Source organism: Sciurus carolinensis, chromosome 3, assembly GCF_902686445.1.
Source record: "Sciurus carolinensis chromosome 3, mSciCar1.2, whole genome shotgun sequence".
Taxonomy (NCBI): domain Eukaryota; kingdom Metazoa; phylum Chordata; class Mammalia; order Rodentia; family Sciuridae; genus Sciurus; species Sciurus carolinensis.
The window spans coordinates 41,916,059-41,940,961 of NC_062215.1; the positions used below are offsets into that span (position 1 = coordinate 41,916,059).

A 24,903-nucleotide genomic window follows, 5' to 3' on the forward strand; every position below is an offset into this window, starting at 1 on the left:
TCTGTAATACTATCACCCAGAAGTTCCCATTGTTAATGGTGTTATACATTCTCAAACTGTTTTCTTTTCATGGGTTCCTGGTTCCTATGCACTCATGGTTCTTAAAACATGAGCCCAAGTGCCAAGGGGAACAGCAGTGAATTCACAGGTACGTTGTGGGGTATTTTAAAATTTCAGGGGAAACAGTGACGCTCTGCATTTGTCAGATATAACGCAAGCTATCAGCTAAACATCCTTCAGAGTTCCAATGTTAGGTTACAGTATATTCCCTTTGATGATACCATCTCTCTGCAAAACTTTTAGCAGTTGCTATAATAAAAAGTGTGAAAATCAATGTGAAACAGGTAGGGAGGGTGGCACTGTGCCGTGTGATTCCAGGGTTTGAGGAGTCATGCAGAGCCCAGCACATATTCTTTAACACCATTACAGTGGTTATGCAACAATAACGTATTTTTTTTCTTTCAATTTATGTGTATCACTTTTTAAAAAACCAGCTACTAAGCTGTTAGGACATGACTAATTACTAAGTTGCTTAGACTTCACTGATAAGTAAACAGAACTCTAACATATTCCTTTTGGCCTAGAGGAGTCAGGAAAAAAATGACTGAAACACTAAGGGTGCCATGAATCCAGAAGGCTTGAGAAATCTGTGATCAGATTGTGACACTCTATCTTTTAAAGTGTGAAGAAATCTTCATTGTTGTGAATGAACCCTTTGTAAGGTGTCAAGAGAAGACAGAAATAGCTCTTACAATTTTTACCGTTTCCTAACTCCATATTTCTATTATAACTGCTTCTTTGAAAAGGTTGTGAAGACTTCATGACCTTATGCCAGATTCTCTCAGTGCATTACAGGAACCAATTCTTTATAAAAAAGTGACTTTACCGTTGTCTTATAAAAATGATATGGCAGTCACTATTTTTTAAGTTTTTTTGTACACGACTGTACAAAACAAAGAGAAAAAAAACCACTCTAGACGCTCCAACTGTGAAGTAATTAACACTGCTGACATTTGGTGGTTAGTCAGACATCTCATTCGTTCATATCTATAATAGAAAGTTTTTCAAAATTGAGGTGATCTGTTAGTGTTTTCTTAAATTTCCTTAAATTCAATAAAAGAGAAATGTACCAAAGTGAAAATGAATTCATTCATTTCAAGTGAGGTTTCTTCATGAGACATAATATTTTATTAAAATATCCCTTAAAACAAAAAGCAATTAAGTTATTTAAAAAAGAAGTTGGAGGCTTGCTTATACTCCAAGTTTTTGTTTGTTTGGTTTAGTTTTAAAGATGCTGGGGATTGGGCTGGGGAGATAGCTCAGCTGGTAGAGTGCTTGCCTTGCAAGCACAAGGCCCTGAGTTCGATTCCCCAGCACCACAAAAAAAAAAAAAAAAAAAAAAAAAAGATGCTGGGGATCAAACTCAGGGCCACACATTCGAGGCAAGTGCTTTGCCACTGAGATACACCTGTAGCCTCATATACTGCAAATTTTAATCTTAAATGACTTCTATAGCTATGAAAACAGGAAATTAGAGCACTTAAACTTTTTCCCACCTCCCCTTTGCCTACTTAAAAATAATTATTCTTACACTGTCAAAGTTCACTCACAATTGGTTTTTTTCTACTGTCATGTATAACTAATTAGAACAAAACAATTGATTTTTTGTTTCTTATTTATATGTTGTCAATACCTTCATCAGTCCTGAATTATTTTGATTCATCAATCTTGATTCATGTTCTGAAACATCTTGTGTTTTTTTTACAAGTAGTTTTTTTTTGGTTTTTGTTTGCTTTTTTTTTTTTTTTTCCAAAAAATAGCCAGGGTTGTTACATCTGGTGGGTTGTTGCACACTTGAGGATATCCATCCACTGCCTTTATTTGTTATCTGAAGGACAAAACAGTTTGGTGCTTTGGGGTTACATTTCTACCCCCATCAGAAATTTGTATACATTGCTATATTCCCTTTCAGAAAGAAATGTCACAATGTAGAAGGAAGGCTGTAACCAACCTATTCTCTCCTTTGGAGATGATTTGCTCTTTCTGCCTGAAGGTCAAGAAAATCCTTGTCATTGGGGAAAAGAAATGTTACCAGGTTTTATTTTGGTATTGATTTTTTTTCCCCTAATACAGAGTACCCACTCAATTGTCAGATCTCATGCTGTTATTTATTTGAATACCTTTTCATCCATTCATTATCTTCCTTTTTCTGAAGGACATGGTATTCATTTGCATTACTTTGACTACCTTCCATCTTTTTATTATCATGAAATATATATATATAAAATAAACTGACCATTTTAACCTTTTTTAAAGCAGCAATTCAATGGCACTAAGTACATTCACAATATTGTACAACGGTTCACCATTATCCAGTTCCAGAACTTTTTTATCATTCTGAGAAACCCTGTACCCATTCATAATAACTCCCCCACTTGCCTCTCCTGATAACATCTATTATACTTTCTCTATGAACTCGACTTTCCTAGGTACCTTATGTAAGTGAAATCACACTGTTTGCCCCTTTGTACAAATATCCTTGTATAAACTTGCATCTGATTTATTTTCCCTAACATAATGTTTTAAGCTTTATCCATGTTGTGGCATATATCACCATTTCACTTACCTGTTGATGGATATGTGGATTATTTCAACCTTTTGGCTATTGTGAATAATGCTGCAGTGAACTTTGGTATCCAGGTTATCCGTTTTGGTCCCTGCTTTTAGTTCTTTCCAGCATATACCTAAAGTAGAATTGCTGCATCCATCTGATAATTCCATATTTATTAACGATTCCACATACCATTTTCTACAGTGAGTGCACCAATTTAAACTAACAGAATAGTTAGCTTTATGTTATGTAAATTTTGCCTCAATTTTTTTTCTGAATGTTTTATTCTATTATAGCACCTTATTCTGCCTCATGGTTGTAATATTTTACATTAACTCTTTGAAGACATTTTTGTCCCTGTAAACTCACTGGTTATGTCTAGTTGCTTTCTCACATAATTGGCCTTTTTTTTTTTTCCTACTCCAACAGTTGTTTTAATTAAACTAAATCTTTTATCCAGGTCACATTTGATCACTGTATAATGTAGACAGTGAATAGGAGGTCGTTCTGCTTTGGAAAGTTCAGTGACCAAAGTGAGGCAAACAAGTTTGCTACAGGTTAAATAATTGGCTTTTCAGGGATTTTCAATAATCCTAAATTGCTTGTTCTCCTCCAAGAGATGGAGACAATAAGCTAAGGGAAGTGCTGACCACTGGGTGGTGCTACAGTTTGGATCTAGAATATTCCCCCAAGGTCCAAGTGTTAAAGGCTTGGTTCCTGGCTTGGCACTTTTGGGAGGTGGTGGAACTTGGAAGACAGGGGCCTTTTGGGGGCCTTCAGTTCATTGGGGTTGTGCCCTTGAAGGGGATAGTGGGACCCCAGCTCCTTCTTCCTCTTTCATATCTGTGCCATGAGGCAAGAAGCTTGAAGCGAGGTCACAAGCCCCAAAACAATGCGGTCAACCAACCACGGAGTGAATCCTCCAAAACTTTGAGCAAAAAAAGCCTTTCCTATTTAAATGTTGATTTTCCCAGGCATTTGTTGTTGTATTGTACTAAGAGTGATGGGCTGACAGATCTGACTCCATGAGAAAGTTATAAGCCAGACTCTAAGAGAAATGACTAAACAGACTCCATTTTGCTCTGAGACTCCATGTTATGTAGGAAATAAGCTTCTCCCGTGGGAACACCCCGCCTCTGTGCCCATCATCAGTTACTTAGTGTGACATGTTTAACAATACAGAATAATTCCTATATAAAGAAAAATTGCTCTCTTTTGATCCCTATTGCTCCTAAACAATGTACCATGTGAACAGTGATTGTGTGGATGTTAGTCACCATTCTTTAGTTTGTACCTGGGTGACCCACTCCCCACTCCCACCTGTTGATGATCTCATGATGTTAATGTGTAATTTCGAATCATAGTAACAGACACTTATGATTAATGTAAATTTTGGTATAAGAACCCCTACAACACTTTGGTCAGGGCTGTTCTCCCAATAGCCATTTTTGGGGGCATTGTGTGAGACAGTCAGTCGGCTGGCTTAATAAAGACTCTGAAATTTGGACTTCTCAGCGGTGATCAGTCTGCTCTTAAGTTGTGCCCCATAACACTAAGGATTGAACCCAGGGGGCTCTACCACTGAGCTACATCTCAGCCCTTCTTATTTTTGAGACAGGGTTTCACTAAGTTGCCAAGTCTAACCTCAAACGTGATCCTCCTGTCTCAGTCTCCCCAGTGGCTGGGATTCCTGGCATGTGCCAACATGCCCAGCCCCAGTATCTTTTACAGTAACAGAAAGCTGACTCACACAGCAGGACTTTGAACTGTTAACTCTATTTCAAGTCATGGTGGAGTTTGTGTCAGGAAATAACCAATATTAGAATTTTTAAAGAATTTTCTTTTTGATTTGGTCAAATTCTTTCTTTTTAGTTTGTTCAGATTCTAAAAATCTCTGGCCTAGAAGTTGAAACCATAGGTATCAGTACTGTAGGAGCTGAGTCATAAAAAGAACAGAGATTTAGTTTTTAATATAAAAGCTGACACAAATATTTTTTAAAAGACAAAAAAAAAGTTGCCTTTTACATTGACATTATTGCCCCAAATAGTGTCAACATGCATTTTAAATTTTGAGGTATTTATTTTATAAAAGTTTATATGATAATACCTGAGATAGACACTATCAAAACATTATACTAACTGAGAAATACAAAGAGATTAATAATATTTTATATGACAATGAGTCACTTTCCTGAAAGGAGAAGGATATTCAATATAAGAAAGAGTAAAGAACATTCACAGTAAGAAAAATCATTTACATATTTAGAAACCATGATAAAGTTAACAGAGAAAAGTATACTTTAAACTATATAGCTCCTGGGGGCAAAGGGTATATCTCAGGGGTAGAGAGCAAGTGTTGCACGCACAAGACTCGGTTTATATCCCCAGCACCAAAAGAAAGAAAGAAACAAACAAAATTTCTCGTCCCTTTCTTGAACTCCAGTGGTGCAGTTTCTTGGAATAACCGATATCCTTTCTACCCACAGTGAAGAATGGGTCATATAACAAGGTCACTTTCCATGACATATGGTTATCAGTTCAAGTTTGTAGATGGGTGATAATGCTTCCATTTTATCCACGGTCATTAAAAATTCTTACTAAAATTCCTGCTAAAAGGACAGCAAGAGCAACAACTAAAGCCATTCCACGATAGAATATCAGCTGCCTCACTGTCAAGACATCCCCAATGGTGGGCACTGTGTACTGGTTGTTTTCTTCCAGTGCCATGAGTTGGACAGTCTGGCTTTCTGGTCTGATGATATCAGGCAAAATCACTGCATCGGTTGCTTCCCTTTCCAGGCTTGGGAGATCTGTTTGCAGAGAACAGTGCGGCATTTACTTAGGTACTGAGTCAAGGAAAAGGTTATTAGTGGAGTTACAAAGAACAGGTTGGTAAAAGACAAAAAAAAAAAGACCATTGAGCCAGGCATGGTGGCGCATACCTGTAATCCCAGCGGCTCAGGAGGCAGAGGTATAAGGATCGCAAGTTCAAAGTGAGCCTCAGTAACTTGGTGAGGTCCTAAGTAACTTAGCAAGACTCAATCTCAAAATAAAATATAAAAAGTAGGCTGGGGATGTGGGTTAGTATATGAGAAATTACTTTGTAAATCATTTCATAGGAGAGTCCAGAGACCAAGCCAATTATTATGACTGAGACAAATTGTATTGAGTAAAAGAGTAGAATCTTATAAAATAAACAGCTCTGGCCACATTAAGTTGTCTTTGAAAGGTAGAAATGGAGTGTATTAGAAAATGGACTCCAATACCTGTTGGGGTTGGTAGAGTCTCTTTATTGCCTTTTAGCCCAGCATGAATCTGTGCCTAAAAACAAAGTCACATGGGTAAATGAAGTACAAGTCAAATCAAACTGGTAGTCTTTGATTAAAATTTCAATTTAAAGATAGTGCTGAGTCACATCAATGTTTATAGCAGCTCAATTCACAGTAGCTAAACTATGGAACTAACTTAAGTGCCCTTCAACAGATGAATGGATAAAGAAAATGCAGTATGCATACCCAATGGAATATTACTCGGCCATGAAAAAGAACGACTTTATTATTTTTTTTCCAGTAAATGGATGGATCTGGAGACTATTATGCTAAGGTGAAATAAGCCAATCCCCAAATACCAAAGGTCAAATATTCTCTTTGATATGTGAATGCTAACACAATAAGGGGGAAGGAGAAGAATAGAAGTTCAGTGGATTAGACAAAGTGGAATGAAGGGAAGGAAGGGGGACAGGAATAGGAAAAACAATAGAATGAATAGGACATAACATTCCTATTTTCATATGTGAATACACCACAGTGAATCTTACCATCATGTGCATACACAAGACTGGGATTCTAAAGAGAATAAGTTATACTCCATGTGTGTGTCAAAATACACTCTATTGTCATGTATATCTAAAAAAAACAAACAAAAAAGAAACAAAACAGATGCTGCTGAAACTATTGCTAAAGTGGTACAATATCTAGTATAGCCTTTGTTAGTCCAAAAAATGCCATTTGCCAAAAGAACATAACACCAGAAAACCACAGATCTTCCCCACATTGTTCAACTCACAATGATAAAATAAAAAGCTGCTTGTGGCTATCATTGCAAATATTATTATATGTTTACATTCTGTGCCCCTTTGTGTTCCTAAACAAAGATAAAATGAATAAAAGCTAAAAGTAAATGTGTACATCACCATCTAAAAGTTAGTTTATGGTCTAATTTAATGTCCTATATGCTCTATTCCTTCAACAAATCAAACTGAACGTAGGAAAGATATAATACACCATTATGAGGCAAATCCAAAGGATCTGGAGCCCTTTGTGCAACAGCTGATATACCTAAACTCAGCCTGTGTCTCCTAAGAATCCCCCGCTAAGCCAGCCGCCCACCTCACGGCAAGCCTTGCTTCAACAAAAACAGCTCCCCATTCAACCTGCGGATGCTCACACTGGGCAGCGCCACAACCCTCTGCCCCCATCACTCCCCACAGATCGCACATATTCAACATCCTGCTCTGGGATGAAAAATTAGACAAAAAGTATTTTAAGAGAAGTCTAAAAAACATCAGAATAAACAGGAAACCATATTACTCAGACTGTTATACCAAAATAAGAAAATATATCCAAGCAAATCCCCTTTCTTTGTTTTTTAAAGGTTGGATCCTCTGGTTAGTACAGAAGACCCCAATTCAGCTCTACGTTGAGAGAGAACCGTGCTGACACACGCCTTCCTTCTGTCCCCTGGCGTGCCACGTGCCCTCCCTGACTCGAGTGAGTCCTGGTGCCGGTGGCATTTTATCGTTTTTTAAGACTGACAGACTCCTCACCATGCCATGGGATCAAGTAGATCCACCTCTCTAAAACCACACGCGGACTGTTACCTGTTCTGCAACTCTATTCCAGTTTGTCCTCAGGATGTATATCAAGTAGAAAAGGGCTTGAAAGAAGACACAAACTATCAGTCCAGACCAGAGACCTGTGGGTACAGAATGAATAGCAGAATGAGGTTTTCTTCAAGCATGTTCCTATGATCATTAGAATTCTTCCCCAATAGCCCATAATCTATAAAGCAAAATTTCATTTAAATTAACTTCCCTAAAATTTTACATGAGTATAGGCCAGGTATTAGATGCAAATCAAATACTGAGCTATTAAAAGCAATCAATCAATCAACAATGCAAAATACCTCCAAAACTGTTTGCTACTTTATGTGCTGAGCTAACAAATACTTGCTGGCTTTTGTTTTGTACCAGGTATTGTTTTAAGTGCTAGAGACACAAAATTGAACAAGCAGACAAGTTCAGGGCCCTCAAGGAGCTTGTACTATAGTGGTGGAAGTAAGATTATAAGAAAGCAATAAAATGTGGTGATTTTAAGAGTGGTTTTAAGGTCTTGTTAAGGAAGTCTGGTCCTAAGCCAACGTGATGGAGATTTGGGCCTACTTTTACTTCTATTCGGTGAAGGGTATCAGGACTAATTCCTAGATCCTTGATCCATTTTGAGTTGAGTTTTGCACAGGGTGAGAGATAGGGGTTTAATTTCATTTTTATTGCATATGGCTTTTCAGTTTTCCTAGCACCATTTGTTGAAGAGGCTTTCTTTTCTCCATTGTAAGTTTTTGGCAACTTTGTCTAGTATGAGGTAACTGTACTTAAGTGGGCATGTCTCCGTGTCTTCTATCCTGTACCATTGATCTACCTGTCTATTGTGGTGCCAATACCATGCCATTTTTGTTACTATTGCTCTATAATAGAGTTTAAGGTCTGATATTGTGGTACCTCCTGCATCAGTCTTCCTGCCCAGGATTGCTTTGGCTATTCTGGGTCTTTTGTTCTTCCAGATGAATTTCATGATTGCTTTCTCTATTTCTATGAGAAATGTCATTGGGATTTTAATTGGAATTGCGTTCAATCTATATAGTGCCTTTGGAAGTATGGGCATTTTTATAACATTAATTCTGCCTATCCAAGAACACGGGAGATCTTTCCATCTTCTAAGATCTTCTTCAATTTCTTTCTTTAATGTTCTGTACTTTTCATTGTAGAGGTCTTTCATCTCTTTGGTTAGATTGATTCCCAAGTATTTTATTTTCTGAGGCTATTGTGAATGGAATTGTTTTCCTCATTTCCCTTTCAGATGATTCATCGCTTATGAATAAAAATGCTTTAGATTTATGTGTGTTGATTTTATATCCTGCTATTTTGCTGAATTCACTTATTAGGTCTAGAAGTTTTCTGGTGGAGTTTTTTGGATCCTCTAAATATAGAATCATGTCATTGGCAAATAGTGACAGCTTGAGTTTCTCTTTTCCTATTTGTATCCCTTTAATTTCTTTGGTCTGTCTAATTGCTCTAGCTAGTATTTCAAGGACGATGTTGAATAGAAGTGGTGAAAGAGGACGTCCCTGCCTTGTTCCACTTTTTAAAGGGAATGCTTTCAATCCTTCTCCATTAAGAATGATGTTGGCAGTGGGCTTAGCATAAATAGCCTTTACAATGTTGACCCCCAGAGTGCAAGAAATAAAAGCAAGAATCAAAAACTGGGATAGATTCAAACTAAAAACCTTTTTCTCAGCAAAGGAAACAATCAATAATGTGAAGAGGGAGCCTACAGAGTGGGAGAAAATCTTTGCCACTCATACTTCAGATAGAGCACTAATCTCCAGAATATATAAAGAACTCAAAAAACTCTACACCAAGAATACAAATAACCCAATCAACAAATGGTCTAAGGAAATGAACAGACACTTCACAGAAGACGATGTACAAGCAATCAACAGATACATGAAAAAATGTTCAACATCTCTAGTAATAAGAGAATTGCAAATCAAAACTACCCTAAGATTCCACCTCACCCCAATTAGAATGGCGATTATCAAGAATACAAGCAACAATAGGTGTTGGTGAGGATGTGGGGAAAAAGGTACACTCATACATTGTTGGTGGGGCTGCAAATTAGTGCAGCCACTCTGGAAAGCAGTGTGGAGATTCCTTAGAAAACTTGGAATGGACCCACCATTTGACCCAGCTATCCCACTCCTTGGCCTATACCCAAAGGACTTAAAATCAGTATACTACAGAGATGCAGCCACATCAATGTTCATAGCTGCTCAATTCACAATTGAGCAAAACTGAGATTTTGGAACCAACCTAGATGTCCTTCAACTGATGAATGGATAAAGAAACGGTGGCATATATACACAACGGAATATTACTCAGCCATAAAGAAGAATAAAATTATGGCATTTGCTGGTAAATAGATAGAGTTGGAAAATATCATGCTAAGTGAAATAGGCCAAGTCCAAAAAACCAAAAGCTGAATGTTTTCTCTGATAAGTAGGTGACAATATGTAACCAGGTGGGATGGCGGGGGGGTGGGAGACGAATGAAGGAACTTTGGATGGTGTAGAGGAAAATGGGGTGGGAATGGGTAGGGGAAGGATAGATAGTAGGCTGAGTCAGACAGTATTACCCTACGTACATGTGTGATTACATGAATGGTGTGAATCTACATTGTGTATAACCACAGAAATGAAAAGTTGTACCCCATTCGTATACAATGAATCAAAATGCAGTCTGTAAAAATAAAAATCAAAAAAATAAAAGAGTGGCAGGTGCCATGGCTGACACTGGGCAAAGCCATGTAGTAATGCCCTGCAGACAGAGCCTGAATGCACTCATTCATGTGCCTTCTGAGGTGGGGACCTGAAGGGTGTGGAGCAGGCAGAGAGATGGTCAGGACGGGCCTTGCGGGCTGAGCGAGAACAGGGCTCGGGCTGCCCACAGAAGGCCAGCTTGGAAGTCAGTTAGGAAGGAGGCTGGGGGCAGGGAAGTAAGTGCACAGGTGAGGAGGTCAGAGAAGCAGACTACAGAGGGTGTGCAAGCCATGGGAGGATCCAGGGTTTATTCTCATTCTAATGAGGACCCCAGGGAAGGTTTCAGACCAGTGTAAGAATTTCTGGATGTGATACCTGGTATTTTCAGAATTTCACTTTCAAAATAATCCCTCCAACTACTTAACAGAAAAGATGACTGAGAATCTAAGAGGGTTCCATAAACATGCAAATATTCAAACAATGCCTATCTTCTTATGAGAAGAAACTGTTTTTAACCACTTAAAATGATAATTTACCCCCAAATCCAAAGGCTGAATGTTCTCTCTGATGTGGATGCTAACACACAATAAAGGGGGGCAGGGAGAATAGAGGTACATCGGATTAGACAAAGAGGATGACGGGAAGGGAGGGGGAATGGGAATAGGAAAATAGTAGAATGAATTGGACATCACTTTCCTATGGTCCTATCTGAATACATGACCAGTGACACTCCACATCATGTACAACCACAAGAACGGGAAGTTATACTCCATGGATGTATAACAGGTCAAAATACATTCTACCCCCATGAATAACTAAAAAGAACAAATAAAAAATTTTAAAAATAATTTATACATCAATGGCTTCATTGCAAGCTGCTTAGGCTAGGGCTGGAATATGCCATCAAGTGGGAATCAGTCTCTTAGTTCATTCAAACTTGTCTGCAACCCCACACGGGCAAAGGCAGCTTAAGGCTGGTCCTCATAGTTCCTCCTAGCAATTAAACAAAACCTGTAATAATCTCCATGGTTTAGATATAGATGGACTGACCATTTATACTCTTTGACTGAGTGATTCCATTCCTAGGAATGGATGGCTCCTAAGGAAAGGTTCAGGAATGTTTTTAATAATTCATACATATTGAATGCTCATACACTGTTATTTTATTTCTCAAGAAGAGCAATTCAGATGTTCTCTCTTCTAGAAACAATAACAAATGTCCTAAGGAAATACTATAGAATAGCTACAAAAAGGTTTATCTTTAACAAGTACGTAGGGGTAAATTATATATTCAGCATAACTTCACCTTTGAGGAGAACAAGCCATACTGCAATAAAATACATTGAAAAATGCCTTACTTTTTTTTTAAAGAAACATTGGGGTTTATCTAGTAAAAACAAATTCATGCATAATGGGAATAAAGTATATAAAATTCCATTGTAAAGTCTTCAGAAAAATACAGATTAAAAACTCTCAGGAATGGGTTATTTTCCTTCTGATACAATTATCTAACAAATAGTTATGTTTTCTCTGATTTTTAAGACCGAGTATATTTAGTAATTGTCGATTTAAAACAAATACATATCTTTTAAAGGATGAGCAAACTGCACTATATGGCTATCTGTGAGGATTTCTTTATTTCTATCATATCAACTAATGAATCCAATGAATTTTAAGCAACAGTTAAAGGAAATGCTACATTCTCTACATTTATAGGATTTTACTTCATTAATAATTCTATTATATACATCAAGATGAGATACTGATAAAGGTTTTGATATACTTTTTACATTTGTCAAGATTTTTCTTCCATTATAAGCATTTTGCTGTACTCTAAGGTGTACTCTAAGGACAAAGGGCATTCCACTTGAAATTGTTCAAGTTACTAACTTTTTTTTTTTTTTTTTTTTTTTTTGGTACCAAGGATGAACTCAGGGGCAATCAACCACTGAGCCACATCCCCAGCCTTATTTTGTATTTTATTTAGAGACAGGATCTCGCTGAGTTGCGTAGTGCCTCACTAAATTGCTGAGGCTGGCTTTGAACTTGAGATCCTCCTGCCTCAGCCTCCTGAGCTGCTGGCATTACAGACATACACCGCTGCGCCTGGTTAAGTTACTAACTTTTCACCAGTCTTTGCATACATGAGGTTTCAATACAGTGTGAATTTTTTGATGTTGAAGGAAGTTTGAAATTTAAAAATAGGCTTTGACACATTATTCATATTTTCAGGATTTCTGTCTACTATGAATTCTCTGGTGTTTAGTAAAGTTTGAACAATTCCCAAAGATTTTGCCACGTTCCTTACATTACAGGGTCTCTCTCCAGTATGTCTTCTCTGGTGCTAAGTAAGGTTTGAGATTTGATAAAAGCTTTGCCACATTTTTTACCTCTGTAGGGCTTCTCTCCAGTAAGAATCTTGTGGTGTTGAGTAAGGGTCGAGCAATCCTTAAAGACTTTGCCACATTCTTCGCATTCCTATAGTTTTCATACAGTATAAATTCTCTGGTGTTAAGTTTTGAGATTTGTTTAAAAGCTTGGCCACATTCTTTATATTTGTAGGGCTTGTCACTGCTATAATAAAAGATCAAGCAATCCTTCAATACTTTTACACATTCTTTAAATTTGTAGGGCTCCCCTCTGGTATGAATTATCTTGGGTTGCAATTTGATTTTAAATTCTTTCATATTCTTTACAATTATGAGTCTTACCTTGAATATGTATACTTGAATGGACCATAAATTTAGAGCATTGATGAAAGACTTTGCTACATTTGTTACCTTTGTAATGGTTCTTTGTAAAATAAGGACACTAATGTTTTCTAGCATCTGAACCAAGGCTAAAGTTTTTGTGAGTTTCACCACATTCATAACTTTTTTTTACCAGTATAAATATATTGGTAATTAGTTATGGTAGATACCTGGCTAAAGGACTTGCAAATGTAGAATACTTTCTAAATATTTATTTTGGAATTTTGTTTAAACAATAACATGTAAGCATGAACCTTCCCATATTCATTAAAACTGTGTGTGTTGGCACAAGGAGGAACTGTTTGTTGACTACAAAATAATGCACTCTTTGTAAAGTAACAAATTGATCGTATTTAGAAATTTGCTCTTCATTGTTAAATCTCTTATCTATAGAAATGTTTGAGTAGAAGTTTAACACAACGCTACATTTGAATTGTTCACGTTATTGATTGAAGCATGGAATAGACCCCATTTCAGCCATTTCAAATTTCCTTTCAGAGAAATGATGTTTCAAAAATTGCTCTGGATACATAAAGACACACATAGCTCCTCAAAAGTGACTGGCATAAAATTTGTTGTTTTCTGAGATGCTATATGTTCTTTATGCCTGTTGACAGTGAGATTTTCATTATGGATTATCATTATGCATTTGTTAAATTCATTATGACAAGCTATCTGACCTTCACTCTTCCACACTTTCTCATTCTTTCCTTCTGTGTAGATTTTCAATGTCACAATATCCCTAACTTCTCTTTATCACTTTTTAGAATAAATGTTTTATTCCTGCTCTGGTGGAAAGTCTTGAGTTTGATGAGAAGATATGGCTGGGTTTATGACTACAGTCCCTAGTCTCTTCATACTCCAGGGCTCTTTCCTCTGCTCCAGAGAGGTGGCCAGGGATGGCCTCGAGTCATCAAGACCCAGGGAGCTAGGGCTTCTGTGGTTCTCCACATCACATCTCTAGGTAACTCCTGCTGAGCCGGTCCATACAGTCTCATTCCTCTTGAGAGAAATCAATAGCCATACCCCTGAGTGTCAACGGTGCCTTAAGTGGTGTCCTGTGTTTTCTTGCTCTGTATTCCTGGGGCCAGTGACTGTAAAGAGTTGGGTTTTTGTTATAGTTGTTTCATTTTATTTGCAATTTTCATCAGTTTTGCTGGGGAGCACATTCAAGGAGCTCTTCACATTGCCATGCATTTATTTTCTGGCTTTCAGGGTGCTGAGCATTCTCCCTACAAATTTCTTAAATACTGACAGAAAGGAATCTATCAGCTCAGTAAAAGACAACTTAAAATCACTAATTAATATCACTTATCTTCATAATAGAACTAAGGATAAAAATTATAGGATCATTTCTAATGGCAATAAAAAAGCATTTGAAAAAATAATTAAAACATATTTTGGAAAAATTCAATAAAACAGACTCCGTAGATACTTCCTGAACATGACAAAACACACACACAAAAGAAAAAGGTTTATGTGTGTACTTCAGCCCCAAATCCAGCATGCTGCTAAGTAGAGAAACACTGGAAGCAGGATCACTAAAGTTGCAAATAAAACAAGAAGTTCCACTGTCAGCACGAAATTTGATTATACTTCTGGAGGAATTATGCAGGAAAAAGGAAACAGTGGTATGAAAGTTGGAAAGGAGAGTATAAAATTAAAATTATTTACTGATGATATGATTACGTACCTGAAAAGCCCTTGAGAGTAAACTGAAAATTACTGTAAATAAGAAGAGGAACTCAGAATAGTAACAAGGTACAACATCTACACAGAGTTATTAACAGGCTTCGCATGCACAAACAACTAACAGATTTTATAATGAAAAAGAAGGGGTCTTAGTCTGTTTTCTCTTACTATCATAAAATTCCTGAATCTGGGTAATTTATAAAAGAAAGAGGTTTATTTTGGTTCATGGTTCTGGAGATAAGACCCAAGCTTCTGCTCTGCTTAAGTGTTAAAATCCTGAAAGCCAAAATCCCCCAAACCACAATTCCCATGATTAAAAAGGCTTTTAGAAAGAGGTGGAAAGTGAAATTTTGAGGAAGGTGTTTTCCAACTAATATGAAAATGACAAATGTGCCATTTGTCTGTATGACATGTGCCATTTGTCTGTATGACAAATGTATACATTTGTCTGTATGTCATGTCATACAGACAAATTAAATTTTCCTGACTTCTGTGCCATGCTTCTTTGTTGTCTGCGAGGCCCAGACGTCCACTCTGCAGGCACTCATGTATAGGACAGGCCACAAATTTGATAGGAAAAAAACTGGTGTTCGAACAGCAACACTGTTGGGTAATTGTCTTGTATTCCAACTGTGCACATAATTATTTTTGAACAGTCACTAACTTTGCTGGCTTCTTCAGACAAATGTGGCTGTAAGTCATGAAAAGCTCCTGGAATTTCATCATCTAGAAGGAATGCCAACAAAGACAAATGACTTTTTTTTAAGATGGGGGAGTCTCACTATGTCATCCACGTGGCCTCAAACTTTTGACCCTCCTGCCCTTTCTGTAATCCTAGGAAGCTGAAATCACAGACACATGCCACACCTGGTTACATGCTGTATTGCATGACCAAACCCTAGCCCAGAATTTGGCTTTCTCACACCCTCAAACAGGTTTCTTTTTTTCATGGGATGGTGACCCAAACTTGATGAAAAACATACCTGAGCAAAAGCAAGTATTCCCAAAATGTTCATCAGGTAATGGAACACAAAAGCTATGAGTATCAGAGAAGCACCTATTTCATGAAAACACAGCTGACCTCCAGGTATTGGATGAACTGGCAGGTGGATTTCAAAGTCAGTTTCCAAATCTCTGGTGACACTGCACTTATTCTCTATAGACAGAGATCTATTGGTAGGATCTTGAGATACAACTCAAGGAAGAAATGAGGTGTCCGTAAAACACAGAAGCTTCCTTGAGCTGTAGAGCACCCCTCCCTTCCTTTGCAAGAAAACAAGTGCTGAGAAGTCACATCTAGAGAGGATAATGAGAGGGCATTGGAGATAACAGATGCTAAGATGAAAGCTATTGCCACAGCCATTGTAAACTCTCAGCTCTTCCTTTCTTGCAAGTGGGATGGACACCTTGCAGATATAAAATGCCAAAGCACAAGAGAGTAGTGAAAACTAAGAGTAAAGAGTATGAAATCATAAAAGACAGGGACCTCACTTGTTTCTTTTTATATCCCTAGATTCTAACATAGTACAGGGCCTGACATACAGGTACTCAGAGAATGTTTACTGAATGAACGATGGAATTCTGAAACTCAAACAAGAGGGAAAACACACAGCAGCAATGAGGGCAGCTCTGAAGTCCAACTACCTGGGTTCGAATTCACCTTACCCCTTACTGCCTGTGGAACTTTCAACAAATTACTTAACTTCTTCAGGTTTTAGGCTTTTCGTGCATAAAATGAGCTAATGGGATATTGTAAATTTAAGTAACATAAAGTACATAAAGAGCCTAGCATAATTTTGACAGAAGCTTTTTATGATTATTATCTCATGTTCTATAGATTTTAGTTATGACATTGTCTTACATTGAAAATAAAAAAAACTGGAAAACCTAGAAAGATTGTTAAAATACTACTGTAGAAGTTCTTGCCAGAATAGTAATGCAAGAAAAAGAAACGAAAGGTATGAAAATTGGAAAAAGTAAAACTATCTCTCTTTGCAGATGGTAAATCTTATATAGAACTCCCCCCAAAATCTAGATGTAATAAATAAATCCAGTAGAATTGCAAGATACAAGATCAAAATGCAAAAATCAGCTATGCTTTAATATACTATCAATGAGCAATCTGTAGAGAAAATAAGTCTAATTATAGCCGCATCCAAAAGAGTAAAATACCTAGGAATAAATTTAACCAAGGAAGTAAAAAAGTTGTACCTTTAAAACTGTAATCAATACTGTTAGAAACTGAAGACCTATATAAATAGAAAGGTATTCATGTTCATGGATGGGAAGACTTAATATTGTTAAGGTGACAATACTCTTCAAAGCAATCTACAGATTCAATGCAATCCTGGTCTTTTGTGCAGAAATTGAAAAGTTGATTCACAAGTTCATATGGAATTAAGCCAAAATAATATTTAAAAAGAACAAAGTCAGAGGATTCACACTTCGTGATTTCAATCCTTACTACAAAGCTACAGGAACCGAGGCAGTGTGGTATGGTCCTAAAGACAGACATACAGGCCAAAAAAATAGATAGGATAGTCCAGGAAAAAAAAAAAAAATACGACTATGGCTAAGTGATTTTCAACAAGACCATTTAGTGGAGAAAGAACATTCTTTTCAACAAATGCTTCTCACTTTTTCTAGGTAATTCTACCTGAGTTTCAGGCCTGATCTAACTAGCATATCACCTAGGGGGCTGTTCTGGCAAGCCAGAAGTGCACAGGTGTTCCCTACAGCTACTCTCAGGCCCTTGCAGCACTCTGTCCTTCATTTCTGCAGTACTTAACCCAACAGTACTTGACTAGTGTTATAATTGATCATTTAATCTTGGGCTCATGATTAGGAGGACAGGAGCGTGTTTATTTTGTCCAATACTGCATTTCCAGTGTATTTGTACAAGGGAGGCACTGAATATAAATGGGGGTGGTAATTTTTCCTATTCCACAGGGCAACTTTCTAGTCAATTGCTTTATATTTTGAGCGGTTTATCTTAATATGACAAAGTGAGATTTGAGGCAAGTCACTGAGGACTGAATCACATACCTATTATCCCAAGTTTAGCGGCAAACATCAGAGATACTCCGATTGGAAAACCAAAAACGTAGTAACCAATGGCATTCAAGATGGCGCCGATCTTTTGTTTTCCCATACCTCTCAGCACTCCACCACAGGTGCCCTAGGGGAGGAGAACCAACACCAAGGATGCGGTCACACAGCCGTGGTCACATCAAGTTCAGAGTGCTGCATTAGTAGCTCACCAGTCTGGTGTGCTCAAATAGCTCGGTTTCAAAGCAGCCCTAGCACATATTTAAGAGATAAAGGAAAACACTTCGCTTCTAAAGTTATGTTAATAGCCTAGGAATTTAACTGAGTGATAGAGCACTTGTCTAGCATGCAAGAGGTCCTGGATTCCATCCTCAGCACCACAAAAATAAATAAACAAAGTAAGTTATGTTAACAGCAGCAACGACAACAAAAATAAAACCACAGAAACTTTACTCAGAAAAGTCATCAGGTAATATAATTTAAATTTCTATTTATCTTGACTATTTGACTATTTATTGGGAATAGCCAAATTATGTAATCGCCCAGATGCCCATCAACAGATGGAATGGATCAAGAAGTTGTGGTATATGTACCCAATGGAGTTTTACTCAGCCACAAAGAAAAGTGAAATTATGGCATTTGCTGGAAAATGGGTGGAAATGGACAACATCATGCTCAGTGAAATAAGCCAGACTCAGAAAATCAGGAGTCAAATGTTTTCCTGTACTTGAAAACTAGAGCAAAATAAGGGAAAGAAGGTGGGGAAGGGTGTGAGGGGGTAGGGGGTAGACATCATAAAGATATAGGGAAGATCAGTGGAGTGGAAGAAGATCGAGAGGGAGGGTTCAGAGACAGGAAAGGGGAACATAAATATGGAATAAATTTAACAAAATCATGTTATATATATTATATATATATATTTCACCTTTATGTATATGTAGAAAATATCAATCAAAAATAAATAAACAAATGAAAGGAAGATCAGTAGAGCAGAGAAAGGAGAATAGAGAGAGGGAGGAGGGAAGGAAAAGTGGGGGGAACAGGGACTGAAATCAAATTCCATGCATGTATGATTTTGTCCAAATGAACCCAACTATAATGCTCTAATTTAAAAAACTGAAACATTTGTACCCTAAAGGAAAAAATAAATCAAAATAAAAATATTTTGTAGTCAAGCATGGTGGTGCAGAACTGTAATCCTTGTGACTCAGGAGGCTGAGATGGATCACAAGCTAGAGGCCAGGCTCACTAACTTAGCAAGGCCTAGGCAACTTAGCGAGACCCTTTCTCAAAATAAAAAGTTAAAAGGGCTAGGGATGTGGCTCCATACCTCTGAGTTCAATCTTCAGTACCAAAATTTTTTTTTTTTTTTTTTTTTTTGGTGGTGCTGGGGATTGAACTCAGCATCTTGTGCATGCAAAGCAAGCACTCTACCAACTGAGCTATAGCCCCAGCCCCCCCCCAAATTTTTTTTAAAAAATTAATATTTTGTAAAATCATATACAAAAAAGGACTTATAGGCTTCATTGATGGTATCTCAGCAGAAACTGGTCTGAAATCATAGCTGAAAAATATTAATGCTATTGTGAGCTTCTCTTCCACACTCTTCTTACCATTTGCTGTATTTAATCACAAGTACCATATCTTCAGAGCAATAGGAAAAAAGTGCGAGAAATTCCATGGGGGGGAAAAAAGCAAGATGACAAAGGGGCCTAGAAACCATGTCATAAAGAATGATGTGCAAACTGAGAAAACCTTCAGGGGTGATTCTGGAGCATAGCCACAGGGTCTTCAAATATCCACAGGTCCACAGAAGACCAAACAAGAGAAAGATCCAACCGCCAGAATTAAGTCAAAGGCAGCATGGCCGGCCCGGGAGGACTCAAACAGGGGTCACCCCACCATTGTGGCCATGACGTCACTCAGGCATTCAGGCCCCAGATAAAATTAGAGGAGATGGAGAACTCGGTCTCCTCCACCTTGTGAGGCTACACTCTCGAGTGACTCATCTTTCCCTCAAGTGACTCAGACTGCTTGAAGCAAGAGCTCATTCTCTTTAAATGAAATAACAGATATTCTATTTTTAATTAAAAAACTGGAAACGCAAAACATATTTTGCTATATATTAGAGTAAAATGATTCCAAATACTCACTGCAAGTGCATCAAATAGATGAAAGGGAGCAAAAATCGGCATCACTTGGCTCACAAGGGAAATAATATCCCTGTTAGAGGAAAAGAAAGTAGTCAGTGACCTAAAACTCACAAACCTGACAATTCGGTCAAAAAACCATTTCTTTTTGACAAATTAAGTACATAATAAAAACTCATGAATTCAAGTTTTACTATGTAGAACTTAGAGTAAGAGGGATATGGACTAAGCTGCCATTGTAGAGCATAATTCTTAAAGCTCTACTTATGAGTATGTAAATGTGGGGGTTGGGAAGAAAAAGCAGGTTTCAGCCTGTTTTTGGAAAGTGTCCTCTGTAGAAAGGAGTCTTCCTCAAAAATGGAGTTGAAAGCAGTGTTCATATAGGTAACATTCCCTCTTCAGGGATCCCCTGGACTCTTCATGTATGAAAGATCTGCCTGCAGCTTCTGCAGAGGACAACCTGGAGCTCTGGAGAGGGCACAGCAGTGACAGGGTTTAGACCCAGTATGGATGTGACCCATGGAACAGGCCACAGTACCCTCTCCCAGAGAGATTTCCTACCTCCCTCCCATGCACCTTCACAGGAAGCCTGATGGTCATCCAGAGCCACCAGCTCAGGCAAAGCCTGCAGTCACCCCTCTCACTCAGAGGAGTGGCCTCTTTGGATTAGGCCAACAGGACTGTAGCCACCTAACTATCTCCTCTAATCAACACAACAAAATGGTCTTTCGTTAAAAAATACAAACATGGAGCCAATGCCTAACAGGCACTAAGGAAAATCAATAGCATATCTGAACAAAAGGAAAAATCAAAATGAGTATGATGACAATGGATAGCAGATAGAATATAAGGGAAAAATTGAGAAAAAAATTTTAAACTGTAATTACTATTCTTAAGAGACGTTCATAAGCTAACAACAGGCAGTTAAGAAAAAAGGAACAACTGGGCAAAAGTAATTGGAGATGAAAAATGTGAACACTAAAATAGAGTATTTCACTTGAAGACCAGATAACGAATGGTCACGGCTAAAGACTAAATTCCAACTTGGAAGATAAAGTTGAGGGATGTCCCAAAATACAAAGAAAGACATGGGAAAAGATGTTTCGGACTAATGAATAAGTTCCATCACTTGTCTGAGAAGAATTCCAAAAGGGAGGACAGAAAATGCACAGGAGGGAGCAATTGCTTTTTAAAAAATGGTGCACAGCCACGGACAAAATAATATCTGAAAGACTTTCCCCCGAAAAAATACTTCTACCAAAGAATGAGAGCGCCAAGTTGGCATGGAAAGTCTATGCTGCCCCCGTGGCATCGTGGAAGATGGCAGAGAAGGAAGCTCAAGAATCAGCCTCTGCCACAGCAACCGCTGAACTGGTAAGAAATGTCAGAACCAACGATTTCCCAACTCTGAAGTCCAAACACGTGCAATATTAGCAGAGTACTTGGTGAAGAAAATAGGCTGGTAAAAGCTGGTGAATTCTGGCATCCAACAGAGCAGCGGTGGTTTCTCATCTCCCGGTCCCGCCGCAGGCAGCATTCCTGTGTAGCTCACTGCTGCCAGGCTGGATAGTAAGGGCCTGGCAAAAGTCAGAGTTGTGTGTTTTGGTCTCTCAGGTTAACTGAGGGACTGGCATAGAGGCCCTTTGGACTGCTGTGCCTTCCAAGGCAGGGCCTGTCAAAGAATTTAAGGAATCTGGGTGCAGTGGTGCATGCCTGTAATTTCAGACACTCAGGAGGCTGAGGCAGAAGGATCACAAGTGTCAGGCCAATCTCAGCAACTTAGCTGAAACCCTGTCTCAAAACAAAAGCAAAAAGGGCTGGGGATGTAGCTCAGTGTCAAAGTCACCCCTTGGTTCAATTCCCAGTACTGGGAAAAAATAATTTTTTAAAGAGAGTTTTCAAAAAATATCCTCATCAGATCAAAGCATTTGTGGAAGTATCTTATCAGGTCATACAGTCTTTGTAAAAGCTAGTTTATAAGGTTACTAAACAAATGGACTGTAGCCCTCAACAAGGAAGAACAGCAATTGCCTGGGGAAGAAGGAGAATCTGATTTGCACAGTCACCCTATTATAATATTCAAAATGTCTAGTTCTCCACAACAACAAAACAATTGTGAAGTATACAAAGAGAAGAAGATATACAGGTGATCAACAAATATACGAAAAAGTGCTCATCATCCCTAGTCATTAGAGAAATGCAAATTAAAACCACCCTAAGATTTCACCTAACTCCAATTAGATTCCCTATTATCAAGAACACAAGCAATAATAAATGTTGGCATAGATGTGGGGAAAAAGGCACACTCATACATTGCTGGTGGAGTTGCAAATTGGTACAGTCACTCTGGAAAGCAATATGGAGATTCCTCAAAAAACTTGGAATGGACCACCATTTGACCCAGCTATCCCACTCCTTGTTTTACAACCAAAGGACTTAAAAATCTGCATACTACGGTGATGCAGCCACATCAATAATCACAGCAGCTCAATTCACAATAGCTAGATTGTGGAATCAACCGAGATGCCCTTCAATTGATGAATGGATAAAGAAACTGTGGTATATATACACAATGGAATATTACTCAGCCATAAAGAAGAATAAAATTATGGTGTAGAGGAAAATGGGGCAGGAGGGTGTGGGAGAAGGGAAGATAGTAGAATGAAACAGACAGTATTACCCCATGTATATGTATGATTACATGAATGGTGTGAATCTACATAGTGTACAAACATAGAAATGAAAAGTTGTACCTCATTTGTGTACAATGAATCAAAATGCAGTTTGTAAAAATAAAAAAAAATTTAAATAAAAAAAGAAAAATAGAAACTGGCAAATATTACTATAACCAATTTTTTTTAGAACTCTAGAAATGAACCAAAGACTTTAGGTGACTGATGGGGCACTTATTCAAGACAAGTGGGTGAGGGGCTGGGATTATAACTCAGTGGTAGAGAACTTACCTAGTATGTGTGAGGCAGTGGGTTCAATCCTCAGCACCACATAAAAAATAAAAAGTAAGTTTCTTCTTCTACCTTCTTGAAAATATGAGTCAGAGTTTTAAAAGCTGTTCTAATATCCTTGTATTCAGTTTTTTGTTTTAATTCTGGGTCATTTTCATTTGATTGATACTTCCCTTCATTTTGGATTTTAGTTTTTACTTCTATGTTTGCCTGGTCGTTTTTACTTGTATGCTAGATGTTGTGAATTTTACTTTGTTGGGTCCAAAGATATCATTTTATATACCCTTGAGCTTTGATGCAGATAAGCTTCCTGGAAACAGTTTGATATTTTTAAGGTTTATACTTAAGCTTGGTTAGGCAAGATCAGAGCACCCTTGATTCCTAGGGCTAATTCTTCTCTTCTAGTCAACACCCTTCTGAAAACTCCACCAGACGTCCTACGTATCGGTGTTCTTTCATTCGGCTGGTGGTACCACAAACTCTTCCTAATCCTTTACAAACTTCAGGGACTATTCTGCCCGTTCCTTTTGGTTATTTTTTCCTGGCCTCATTTTCCCTGAGTTATATGCATACACAACTCGGTGGTCATCTAAAGACCTAGAAAGACCTCTGTGGATCTTGAAAGTGCTCTCTCCATGGAACCCTCTTCCCTCTGACACTTGGCTATGTGAACCCCAGTGACATGGCCCCCTTGAACTCCCAACTTTGTTTCTCCATCTCAGGGGGACAGAGGAGCTTTGCCAGGACACAGAGTGTCCCACAAAAACTCATGTGTTGAAGACTTGGTGCCCCCGTGCTGTGGTGCTCCGAGGTGGAGCTTTAGGAAAGTAAATGGATCACAAGGACTGTGGATTCATCAGTGGATTGATCCACTGCTAGCTGAATGGATTCCTGGAAGGCAGTGGAAACTAGGAAGTGGAACGTGGTTGAAGGAAATAGGTTGCTGGAGAAATGCCCGAAGAGTATTTCTTACCCACCATCCCTTCTCTGTGTGTGTGTGTATCTGTCTGTCTGTCTGTTGGTCTTTCTGCTAGCCTTCCTCTCTCTCTTTTTTCCTAGCTACCATGAACTGAGCAGCATCCTTCTGCCATGATGTTCCACCTCACCTCAGGCCCAAAGCAATGGAGCCAGATGACCATAGACTGAAACCTCTGAAACTGTGAACCCAAATAAACCTTTCCTACTCTAAGCTGTTTTTCTCAGGTATTTGTCACAGCAATGAAAAGCTGACTAACACAACAGGGCTTCCCCTTCCTGGCCTGAAACCCTCTTCCAGTAAGCTGATTACATGGGTTTTCTTCATTTCATTCCCCTCTCAGGAATAACTCTTCTGTGCTGCTTATTGTTCATATGTATGAAACACATTTTTAAAATAACTATTTTTTGTCTAGTTTTTTGTTATTTAATGCAGGAAGATAAAACCAGTTCCTATTTCTCCATCTGTCTACCTCTTTAGTCCTAAGATTGTATAAGAATATATTTAGGCATTTGTTTAAACCCAGTGAGGTTAGATGAAACTGGGAGAGCATGACTTGTAAAGAATAAAACTGAATTTTTTTCCCAACAGGAACCTGAAGCAACTGGTACAAACTTTCAAACTTTCCATGAAAAAGAATGTTTTTCAGACTGGGGATGGAACTCAGGACTAGAAGAATGCTAGGCAAGTACTCTACCTCTGAGCCACCTGCTACCTGTGAAGATTTTTTTTTTTAATGAAAAGACACATTAGCATACCTAAAAAAATATTCAAACACAGCGTCACAGAAAATACAATACAATTGAGCCTAAGATCAAGTCAGTCATTTTTGTAAATACTGCCTAGAAAGAATCAGACAAGGATACCATCAGCATGCCCTGGATTATAAGGTGCCTCTTTGGGGATAAGGATGCTGCATATACTCTTCCTGTGTACATCTGAGCAAAACTTCACTCAGGTCTGATGAGCAAATGAACTGGGTATTGGAGGAGGGGGAATGGTTTTCTCGGGCTTTCTTCATTCAAACTCATTCACACAATACTGTGCTTCTCATTCCTGGCTGCGTGACAAGCTTTCCTATGAAGTAAACTGCCACCTGGCTCTCATAAACAGGAAAATA

The 24,903-nt window shown here is 38.2% G+C and overlaps 1 protein-coding gene across 2 annotated transcripts in view; it reads right to left on the reverse strand.

The window, feature by feature from the left end:
- Positions 1-4,657: 4,657 nt before the first annotated feature.
- The window catches only part of LOC124978893 (multidrug and toxin extrusion protein 2), a 55,729-nt gene continuing 35,483 nt past the window's right edge, over positions 4,658-24,903 (reverse strand). For both annotated transcript variants that reach the window (XM_047542803.1, XM_047542804.1), the window contains 5 exons: positions 19,848-19,917; positions 17,692-17,824; positions 7,491-7,585; positions 5,878-5,932; positions 4,658-5,421 (listed from right to left, as the gene is read on the reverse strand). In XM_047542803.1, the coding sequence (XP_047398759.1) occupies positions 5,183-5,421; positions 5,878-5,932; positions 7,491-7,585; positions 17,692-17,824; positions 19,848-19,917 (592 nt within the window). In that variant the 3' untranslated portion in view covers positions 4,658-5,182. The remainder of the gene's footprint in view (positions 5,422-5,877; positions 5,933-7,490; positions 7,586-17,691; positions 17,825-19,847; positions 19,918-24,903) is intronic.